This window comes from Equus caballus, chromosome 1 (assembly GCF_041296265.1).
Source record: "Equus caballus isolate H_3958 breed thoroughbred chromosome 1, TB-T2T, whole genome shotgun sequence".
In the NCBI taxonomy this organism is placed as follows: Eukaryota; Metazoa; Chordata; class Mammalia; order Perissodactyla; family Equidae; genus Equus; species Equus caballus.
Genome location: NC_091684.1, coordinates 195,321,608 through 195,333,672, shown reverse-complemented (window position 1 = coordinate 195,333,672; position 12,065 = coordinate 195,321,608). Strand labels below are relative to the sequence as shown.

The window sequence follows — 12,065 nt, the reverse complement described above, 5'->3', positions numbered from 1 at the left end:
AAAAAAAGTAGCTTTGCAAGCTTAAATATAGGTGTTGCAGATAGTTTTGTGAATGTCGTGGAAACATGTACTCAAATTTTACAAACTACACTTACTTTTGCTGTTTTTCTAAAACTTTAGTAAGGATGTTCATGACATCATCTTGTGTATTGTAATTACACCGTCTAATTACAAGACTGAACATATTTACATCCATTGCATAATTAGTTATAATTAGGCTAATTAGACTAATTATACAATTAGACAATAATCAACTGAAAATTTCTTTTTAGAAATCAGGGAAATTCACATGCAAAAAGCTTTCCAATATCACAGAATATTAAATTTATATGAGTAAGAAAATAATGTTATGTGATAAAAGTTATAAGTAGTAAAGTCTAAATCATTGTAAATATATATACATATATATTTAAATGTACACATAAATGCCATTTGTTAGCATATATATGTGCACACATATATGGATATTCTGTTTTGTTATGCATTATGCTATATTTTTTGAAAGTATTCTGGGCTTTGGGAGCTGTTTGTTGAGAGGAAGTGGGTCAGCCTGGATGCCCTCACCGTTGCCTGAATGTAGTGAATTACTTAAGTGGGCAAGGTTCAAATTCTCCCGCCCTACACCTGTTACTGTCTGCGTTCCTTCGGTAGACTGTCTGTGGTATCCCCCTCCCTCTCTGACGTGCAGCGTAGAGTAATCTTATGTGTTAGCTTAGGTGACTGTCCTGTAGGTTCACACATCTTGGTACCTTGTTTTCTAACTACAAGAAAAATCATCTTAGCTCACCCACTGTAACTCTCCATTCCCATGATAGCTGAACCCTTGGGAAATTGCGGATGTAGAGTTCACAGTAAAAGTTATTTTTCTATTTATCTGTCCTTCTCATTTGCCTGTTTGGCTACGCTGTTCTGCATAGAATTAACTAGGATACACTGTGTGCAAACCTTTATATTTATTAGGCCATGCTTGGTCTTTAAAGTGTGAGAATCATCTCAAAGGGTAGTGTGAATTCTCTTTTTAAGCCTTAAAATTTCAATATTACTCTCCAATTTATATTCTATACTTTTGGACATAAACACTGGCAGCTTTCCTGAGCACCAAAACTTAGATACACAAGACATTTCAAGAACACATCCATTAGAAAAGTGACCTCTGTAATTTTGTGACCGGAACTTCATGCCTGGTGTTTCAGATGTACCTGGTTGTCTTCAGTATTTCCCTTGGGGTTTGCTTTTCATTTACATTCTCTTGTTCATAACTGACTGTTCAGTTCTTCTATGGATGGCCCCTAACTCTGCCTCATAAATCTATCTTTCAGCCTACCCTAATGTTAAGATTTTTTTTGTTCCTGTTACTACTAATAGAGTAAATATGGTTGAACAATATTTAGTGAAAACTCATTATGTATAAGACAACAAGTTGGCCCTTGTCTCTTCTAGTCGCCAGTCTCTGCTGAGCTGGCAGCGTGCACTGCACAAATGGCAGAGATGGAATTTGAAGTGAAGTTATCTCATATAATGGAAAAGGAAGGGCCAATAATATAATGTAAATGGCAGGAAACATGTGTAAACATATAAAGAAATATTACTGATATAAATAGACAAAAGATATTAACTCAGAAAATAAAAGAGAAAGCATGTAGGAAGAACACAGTTTTAGAGATTGTCTCAGAGGAAAGAGCTTTTAGTTTGAAAACTCTTTCTTGAAATAATGGCTGTCTAGTAATATTCAAAGTGAATGAGGGGTTGTGTGTTGTTTGGTGGAGTAGACAGTTATGGTAGATAAAAATCATGTTTAAGATATTTCCCAAAAAGAGAAGGCAAGCCTTGGTGGAAAAAAAATGGATAGATGAGGCACGTGGCATTAAACACAGAATAAGTAGTGTTGGAATAAATCGAAACCTCCTCTAATAGCCCATCTAATATGATCTCTTCCAAATGCCACAATTTTATGTCATTCCATGCTTCTCATTGCTCTACACTCCAGTCATATTGATTTTCTATCTACTCGTTCAACAGGTCAGCCTTACCACCATATCAAGGTCTCCTCAGTCATGGTTCCCTCTATGTGTACCACACTGTGTCACTCCCTTCCAAATAGCCTTCCAGTTATTCAAGTGTCAGCTCAGATGTGACCTCCTTAGAGATGCCTCCCAGCCCCCCAGCGTGTCCTGTGTCAAGCACCTTACCACATCCCCATTTCTTTCTATCACGTTGTCTTGTTTGATTTACTTGGCAGCACTTAGTACTTTTATAGATCATTCTCTGTCCTGTTTAGATATTTATGGTTCCAAACACATAAAGCTCCATGTCTTTCTCTCTGTGTTCCCAGCATTTGGAAAGTACTTGCGTGGAGTCTGCACTGTATGATTATCTGTTCACTGAAATAAGGCTATAGTTAATTTTGTATAAATGTGTTTTGTTGAAGTGTGATATACGTAGAGAAAAGTACCTGAAACCTAAGGGTACAGCTTGATGAGCTTTTGCAGAAGAGATCGTTCCCCTCTTAGTAGCATGAAGATGGAAAAACAGAACTTTGAGCAGGTCATCCACTCTATGGTTGTAGTTAATTTTAAAGCTATTTCTTAAAATGTGATAGACAGGAAGTGCCATGGCCAGGATAAAGTTGAAAGGAATTGACTTTCTATGGTATAATTTTTATTTTTTACAAAGAGCAGGGAGAAGCACAAGAGTTGACCATGGACCTGGTCTAGTAGTCCAACTGCAAATATTTAAAGGTAGAAAAATTACAAAGAAAAAATCAGACAGTTTCTGAGTGATTATTAATGTGACACGTTGTGTAGAAAAGACTGAAAAATGAGGATGATACAAGAAATAATGATATAAGTCAAGGACAGAGCACTTAGTGAGGAAAAACAAAGTCTAATTTTTATAGATTTTATATTTTTATATCTTTTATTTTTAAAAGTCATTATGATTATATATTATGACTGCATTTCTCTTTGGAGAATATGATGGGTGGAAAGACCACAGTTTAGGTGTATCCTGTCAGTACAACAAATATTTATTGAGCAATGGATCTGAGACGCTCCCTACAAGGTGTGGTGAGAGGTACAGGATGCTCTGCTCCTGGGGCCTCATGACTCAGTTATGGAACCTAAGTCAACACATTGAATGATCGCTCATAACCAAACACTAAGTAGTGAGCTATAAATAGATGTTATGGTATAAAAATGCAATAGAACTTCCAAAGGAGTAGAATTCCCTTCTAATTTAGGAGGTCAGAAAAGACTTTACAGAGTATGTACAGATTTTTTTGAACTGCACTTACATTCAGATGGGAACAGAAAAAGATTCATATCAAGAGGTAAGGAGTGTTTTCTTAAAAAATAGCAGAGTTGGAAATTGTAAAGAGATACCTCAAAATAGTGATGAAACTAATTTGATGAGACTAAAGAGTTTGTGTAGGGAATAAGGAAAAAGTAATTTTCCTTAGACTGCGCAGAGTTTCAAATGACACGCTAAATGGGCTTTCAGAGAAGGAGAGTTGCCTAGGGTTTTCTAGGGTGGAAATGACACGACGAAGGCGTGCCTGTTGGCAGCACACAGAACGATTAGGATGAAGGAGAGCTGCCGTCCTCCACAGCGGGCAGTACACCACCTTAGCCAAAAGAGGTACTCAAGCAATATTTGTTAACTCAATGGAGGATGAGGATCTAAAGCAAACATGATGCCTATGGGATTGGAAGCAAAGGCCATTTGTGGAAGGAAAATCCAAGACTAATCTAAAGCACTCGATGCCATTGACTGTAGGCTGATGAGAAACGGTGAAGAGGGATGAGGACATGAGTTCTCAGTCTGGATTACGGGGAGAATGATGGGGGCTATCCTGAAAAACTAACAATATCAGAAGAGAAAATTTGTCTGCACTGGTGCTCTGTGTGAGTGAGTGGAACAGTGCACTCATCGAGCGTCATATGCCATTGTCGGCCCCACTGATGAAAATCTCCATCAGGCCATTATCAGAGAACATGAGACGGGGCTAGAGGTCCAAGGTGCAGATAGAGACTTGGGAAAGGACGCACACACAGAGATTAAGGGGAGAACCAAGAGACAGAAAACTATGGCCTAGAAACAGAAGAGACAGGTCTAACGTCACTGGCAAAGTATGACGTGGACCTTCTTGTGGGGTTGGGTAATGCGGGAATGAGAGACGTCAACAAATGAACAACAGCAAGAGAAAGAACGGTCAAAGAGAATTAGGAAACCAGGGTAGATTATCTCAAGAGATCCAGAGGAGGAAAATTGCAAGTGCAAGAGTGTAATTGCTAGCAAACATTGTAACTAAAACTACAGGAAAAATTTGGAAAAGCAGGATTTTACTGATTACCATACTATTGGTGGTTTTTTTCAAGTGTGATTTTTGTTGTTGTTGTTTAGAGATTTGTCAGATGTCTATACATAGATGCTAATTGAAACTAGGATAATGATCAGATTCCACTAGGAGTATATTAGTAGAAGATTACAGACTAAAATTTGTACAATAGATAGAAAATGAAATGGAAATCAACCAAGAAGTGATGAAATTATTATATTTATAATTAATTACCTACACACAAGGGGCTGTCAAAGTTGCATTGGTAATCTAAAGTATTAGAAATAAGCAGAGAATTAGAGAACCATAAAAAAGAAATATTTATTGAATTCAAACGCAAAAGCATCATTAATGACATCAGAAGGTACAATTTCAGTGGGGTGTTGAAATAGTATCCAGAAAATATGGATTACAGAATAATTTGTCAGTGGAAACAGAAACAAGAATTGCTGGCAGAATATAATTAACTCTAGGAGAATAAAGGGACTTTATCATTAACTATGTATCAAAATGACGCTGTTCATCCTTTGTATATATTCGAGAATTGTAATCAGTGTATGATTGCTTTTAGAATATTGACTACGTATATTCATATCTACTGAGTTCATATCAAGTGCCTAGCAGATTCCGGAAAAATAAATATGTATAAAGCAAAGCCCTGAGTGGTGAAGGATAGGTAATTATAGTACTTTCAATTGAACAGTGTTCATTTAAAGTGTCCTCCTATGCTAAGTCCTGTGCTAGGTGCTTGGAACACCGTGCTCAGAGCAAGACAGGTACTTACTGGCAAGGGGAGGAGTCTGGCAGAAAATAAATCCATTACCAAAAGAAATGGGAAAGTGAGACTGTGTCATAAAAGGATATAAGCAGATTTCATGAAAAGAGATTCCTCCTTCTCCAGACGGGGAGGAAAGGCTTACCTGTGGAAGTGAGGAGTGTTGGGATTTAAAACTGAAATGAAATTGATTAGAAATACAGAAACGAAGAGCCAGGCATGTGCAAAGGGTCTGTAGCGGAAGGAAGCTGGATGTGCACAAGGTGCTAAGAGAATGAGATAAGACTGGGCAGGCAAGGAGAATGCAGATCGTGTAGAATGGAGATCATACGCTAATAGCTGTTGTGTTTATTTTTTAGAACAAAAGCAAGTCATTCATGTGATTTAAGCAGAGAAATGGTGTGATCAGATTTGCATATTAAGAAAAATCCTGGTTCTGGATTAGGTCATGTGATTGCTTGCATTCTTAAACGGTGCTAAGCACAATCAGGAATTTCTCAGCTGAACACATGATTTAGAGCGTTCAGTTTAAAAATAAATAAAAAGAGTGGTCAAGGTTGACCCTGTTTAAAGTTCAATAAAAGGATCTCACTGAGAAGGAGATGCTGAAAATGTGAATGAGAAGTAATCCTTGAAAGTCTAGGTTTCCTTTTATTACAGAAGGAAGAGTAGATGTAGAGGAATAGGCTGAGGTTCAATTTAGGGTGTGTCGAGTTTTAGGTGTCTGTGAGACTTCAAAATGGGTATACTGATGTAGCAATTTGGCATGTGCATCTGAAACTTGAGGGAGAATTCTGGATTCAGGAAACAGACTTGAGGAGGAGGGCAGGAAATTAGGGTTTGTAGTAGAAATGCATCAGTGAGGATCAGAACACCAAGGGGAGTTTTATAAAGTGAGGTTGACTGTGGAACAAATAGAGTTCCATGGAATATCAACAGTTAAGTATTGAGAGGCGGGGAAAAAAGTGAAGAAATGTAGCGATAACAGTCACAGAGGTAGGAGGGTAAGATGTATCATCTCTTTCAAAAATTGTGTGAGTCAGCTGGTTCTGGTGTAACATTTTCTTTAAACCATGCTTTTTAACTAAGCACACTTTTCTAGGCTGCCCATATAGTCAATATAAATGAGAGCTCTGTGATACACTGAGAACGTGCTTCAAATATAAATTCTAGAAACACACACGCTGACTCTGTGTACATTTGTGTGAGGTGTATTTGCATTTGTTTGTATAGAAGAAATACAATGTGTTTCCTAAAGAAAAATTAAAAGATAAGAGATTGTTGTTTACCCCACTGAGGAAAATGCTAGAGGTGTGACTGTTTTAAGACTAAATTTTTCGAGCGAATGAGGGGAATCATGGCTGCAGAGCCGGTGCACACTGAAGGAGAGATTCACTTGACACGTGTGGAAAACTCTGCCTGCCTGAGTGTGGACAAGCTTTGTTTTTTGCAAATGAACAGGCAGAGTCTTTACATAAAGTCACTAAGTATTCCATCCTCCTGAAGAGAGTATGGAAGTATTGCAATTTTTAGGATGCGAGTGATGCTACTTAAGTAAGATATAAGAAACACGTTGTTCCATATAGATATTATCTGGAAAAAATTAACAATTTGAAAATAGCTGCACCAAATGTGAAACCTTTGGGATGCTGTTGTACCTTCTCGATGAGTAAGTTACGTATGAGGAAGTATTTTGAGAAGGTGCATTAATGACTTTAGAAGGTAAAGAAATCCCAGGAGACCTAATTTGAATTGGGCAGGAGGTTTTTCTTTTCAATGTTGTTCTTTTTACCTTTGAACAATTTCACTGTTTTACATGGTCTTTCCTGGCTCATCAAGAGCTTGTAAGATATTTCTGGCCACTTGCTTGCTTTAAGTGTATTTGCAATTTTGCAGACTTACCTGGGAGACCAGGACCTTTAACTCCTGAACGTGAAGTAACAAGAACAATAATAATGTAGAAATGTTCATGCATGCTTCTTTAATGCGGTTTTAGATGTGTCATCTGCGGTTGAGCCATACACCAAAATACCTATGTATATACATTTAGTTATCTATCATTAGGTTGACTTCATTAACTTTGTTCTGCCAACACTGCTCCGTTTATTGGCTCTTCCTCAGAATCCTTTTCTTTCATAACATTTCATGTTGAAGTCTGCATAGATTGCAATGTTTGTTGAATAAACTCCATTATTAAGTACACTGTTCTGATCTTTGCATAATAATTTGCATAACTACCACTAGAAATAGATTTTTTTCCCCCTAGGAAGCTAGTTTGCAAAGAAAACGCTATGAATTTTCATTGTAGTCTATTAGTTTTTATCTCCAGGCACGTTACAATAGTATTTTTAAATGCAGTGTGTGTGTGTGTTTTTTTTAATTTAGGTCATTTCCTTAAAAGAATAAGACAGTCCATTATATTCTAATGATGATAAGATTTAATACAATATAATGCCATGATTAATTCATTCACTTTGGTTACCATTGGCTTTTTCTAATGACCTTTTCTACATTTTCAGGGTGAAACAAAGATCTTAAAACTCAAGAATCTTCGCCCTCAGGACTATGCTAATTACAGCTGCACTGCCTCAGTGAGGAATGTCTGTAATATTCCTGATAAGATGGTGTCATTTAGACTTTCCAACAAAACGGGTATGGCCCTCTCTCTGAATCGTTTATGTCTCTTATCCACAAGTAATGTTAAAAAAGTCTTTGTAAGCTTCTTATAGACCACGTGATTGCTATCATATATGTGGGAACAAGGCACCTTTTGTTCCCCAGAAAATTCTGTGATGTCTGAAAAGCTTTCGGTAAAATATAATTGCAACACACTCCCATGTAATATGTTTGTTTATATAGCATGCAAAATTATAGTTCCTTAAAATATTGTATTCATAAGTGTCACAAGCAAGCTTGTATCCTATTCAAAGAAATCAAAATTTATGATCTAAATTGCTGCCAGTGTTTTGTGATTCCAAAGCCAAGTGAAAGAACCTTTCTTTTACTCTGTTTCAAGTCAAGAAAGCTACTTGGTAATTTCAGGTAGGTGTTTTTAGGAAAGTATTTTTGTAGAAAATGTCAAAACATTAGCAAGACTCTAGTTTAAGTTAGCCCATGATTGGTGATATAGACAGAATCACTGTGAACAGAGTGAGAAGAAATTGCCAGTGAGAGAGCAAAGAGAGAGCACGTGAATGAACTATCTTTTGTATGATTGTGAATGAAGCATCACCTTAATAAATCAGAATCTGAACTGATTTGGGGAAACTTTCAGTGGCAATTAATATACATTTTTACTATTAAATATATTAAAATAAAGAGTTGTAAAAGCCCTTCTCCCATTAACAAAACCTGGAAAAGCGTGGGCTTTTGCGGGCTTCGCTTTAGGTCCTGAATCTGCCACTTCCTAGTTCTTGGATCTGGCTGAGCAAATCCCTTCCCTCTTCTTTTCCTCAGTTTTTCATGAACTCGTAAAGCGTGTGGAATACACTTTGTTGGTTCTTCCAACAAAGAGCTAGTCAGCAACTCTATCCGGCTCATCTGGTGAGAAGATTAAACCTAGGACTTTACTGAAAGATGAAAAAAAATGTGTGCTTACACGTTGATTCGTCAACACATGTTTTATCATGTTGTTGAAATTTTGAAAGGCTCATTCTTTTATTTTTTCATTCAGTTATTCATCAGAAACTTATTGAGTTCCTATTATGGGTCAGCAATAATAGGCGTAGAGATATTGGCTAAAATGTAAATTGCCTTAAACTCTACTGTGTACCAGATGAAAGTCATTAGAGGAAAGTAAAAGAAGAATGTAGGGGGAGAAAAATAAATTTTACCAATAAGGATGAGAAAGACTTGATGGAAACTATGCTGCAGAAAAAAGTAAAAATATAAAAGCTTAGTGGGCTTAAGACATAAAAATTAATAATCTCACCACTTAAAAAAGAATAAATAGAATATTGAGAAATAAAAATGAGAGATTCACGTATAAGAACTGGGTATGATTATGTTTTTCTTTTTGGCATGAAATACTTTGTGAATTACTATAGCTAATTTTCTTTTTCTTAGCTTCTTTAATGTATTTTTAAAAGCCACATTATCCTGAGAGAAAAAGTAAAAATAAAATGGATGTAGGTCCTGTGGGATGGGTAAAGGCCTTGCAGTGGGATAAGGAAGAACAAAATAGTGGATATATTAGTACTTATGTTACCACCTTGCACTTGAGCAGTGCATTATTAATTTTAAAAGTATTTCATGTTTATTATCTCCGTTTATCTTTATAACCCCTGGGATGTAAGTAGGTGGATGTTTTTTATCATGTCTTTTTCTATCATCTGAAGCATAACAAACTTGGCCTGAAGCCATCAAAATATCCTCATTGGGTTGTTTTGAGAATGAACGATATCAACATAAACAAAACTTCTTTAGAGACTAAGAGCTACAGTAAAATTATATTTAATATTTTCATGCTGCAGAAATGTATGGTTTTATTTCCCAAGGTCCCACAGCTAATAAAGGATGGGGACAAGGTTGATCCCAATGTTTGTAGAGTTATTTTAAATAGGAGACTGACTAGCTATTCAAAAGTGTTGTGGAGCTGAGGAAAATGAACTTAATTCTCAGCCAGAGCATTTTATTAGGAATGCATAAGGACTTCTTATCTCATGGCTGAAAGGAGATTACCAAGAGAAGTGATAGACTTCCAAGTTCCTGAGGTCCCCTAACGCAGCTGAGTGACTATTTCTGAGGTGATTTTTAACAGTTGCCAGCCCAGAAAACAGAGGCTTGACTCTGTCCTATGGGGAGCACAGGAGCACTGCCAGGTGGTTGTTTTATTTAACCCTTCAGTTTTCTCTTTCGTTCTTTATTTTTCAGGCTAACATACCGTATATCTAGACCGAGCAAGCAAAATAACCTATTATCGCCTTTTATAAATTATTGCCCACAAATTTTAAATTGATGTTCAGTACAAAATGAGTATTAGAGTTATTGTAAATAATTGAGTTTAAAAATATGAGCGCGCACCATGTGGGACTCTTCAGTGACTATAATCAGGCACGTCCCGGGCCTGGGGCTTTACTTATTCCAACCAGGTTTGCTTCAACACTTCTCCCGTCTGGTGGGGCTCAAAGCTGGAAAAGTCTGTGCATTTCAAACAGGTGAAATCGTTGAGGTTGCTCTCCAAGTGCACCGGGAATAAATTAGGCCTTCAGCATCTTCATGCAAACAGGTCTATAAACTGACGAATAAGTGCATATGGGCTAGTTCATTGCTTTCCTGACACTGAAGAAGATCGTAAGTCAGCATTAACATCATCACTGTGAGACTCAGGTGCTCCTCTGGTTTTCACTCTTGTGAATCTCTAAATGACATAAAGTGCTCAGATTCTTAACTCTTGGTTTGCAAAACTTCAAGGAAGATGTGTAATTTATTGAGGGAGAGAATATTCTGTTATAAATATTATAATTTGGTTAATCTCATCTGTAAATCAATCAGTTCACGAAAGTGAAACTTTGGAAATAATTTTTGTAAGGGAGATCAAATAATTGACTAATTAATGTATTTTTGGTACAAATAAATTTTGAAAGTGCCATCAATCTGTTGACCTGATTTACACAATGCCAAAGTGACACAGCATTTGAAGACGAACACAATGTCTGCTGTGGCAAGAATTTCTAAAAGTTTTTCCGGCAGAACAACTGCATCATAGACTATGATTTCCTGGGCCCATCCCTTACCTGCTGAATTAAACCTTTTGGGGAATGACTGGGCAATGTACACACTTTAAACAAGCATAAGTAATCTCTTTGGAAAACAAACACTGTCTTTGTTGTCAGATTTTTCCATGAACCCTTCCATTTTGTGAACAGGAACTTTTGTTAATAAAAATCAATTTTCTAGAACCACATAGAAAAGCAGTACCTAGGTGTCATTTTAAAAGTCGGTGCCATCTATGGATTTACCAATGATGTGTTTTCTTAACTTTCCTACTCTGAGCTGGCATTAGAGTAGAGCTCATAATTGTGTGTCTGCCACGGAGTGTCTAGTCACTTGTTGACCCTGTTGATTACTTGACATGCTATGAAAAATCTCCTGTCACAGAAGTCTCATTATTTATCGTACCTAATCTAGCTGTCGTAGACTGCATCATGGCGATCCATGGAATTGTACAAAACATAAAGTGTTATATTTATTTATTTTGTGGCATGCACACTCCCTGACCAATTGACATAAGGCTATAGTAGAGTTTCAATGTTGTTTCTGCTGTTCTACCCCCATTCAACAGAGAAAGTACATTTGCTCTTGATTGGTAAATTTTTAATGTAGCCGTATTTTTCATAGTTTGTTAAAATGAACCTGTTAAGATTTGTAAATTTAGAATGTTAATAAATATAGATGTGTTTTAAAATTATCATAATTATGGTAATTTTAAATATAAACCATTTTAAATTTCTCAGATTATGTGTATTTCTAACATGAGGGCACATAGGAATTATGATAAAACAAATTTAATTTATTTTAATATATTTTATGCACTTACACTTTGATGTCTCATGATTTCAAAAGCAAATAGGAATTAAGTTAGGTTACTTATATTAGGATGAAAAACATATTTTTTACCTGCTTGTGAGACTATGATGAATTCTATAAAGAAATGGGGTAGGTGGGGCTAATTTTACTTAATTATATAGATTCTTTGATTCAGTCTGCTCAAACTTAGCATTTACAAAAATTATCTAATTAAATGTCTTCCTTAAATGTGTATTACATCTTGGAACCAAGTGGTTGCAAAGTATGACTGACTATAGAAATAGGAGAAAGCCTTTGTCTCTCTTCTTTCTCCCTCTCTCCCTTATTTCTCTCTTTCTTCTTCTTTTCTCCTCCAATCTGTCTCAATAAATTATCACGGAAGAAAATAAAGGTTAGGAAACACCTCTGTTGTCTAGGTTAGATAAC

At 36.3% G+C, this 12,065-nt stretch overlaps 1 protein-coding gene across 6 annotated transcripts in view; it reads left to right on the top strand.

The window, feature by feature from the left end:
• The window catches only part of MDGA2 (MAM domain containing glycosylphosphatidylinositol anchor 2), a 782,115-nt gene that overhangs the window by 492,901 nt on the left and 277,149 nt on the right, over positions 1–12,065 (top strand). For all 6 annotated transcript variants that reach the window (XM_023624618.2, XM_070275008.1, XM_070275000.1 and 3 more), the window contains one exon: positions 7,631–7,763. In XM_023624618.2, coding sequence (XP_023480386.1) covers positions 7,631–7,763 — 133 coding nt within the window. The remainder of the gene's footprint in view (positions 1–7,630; positions 7,764–12,065) is intronic.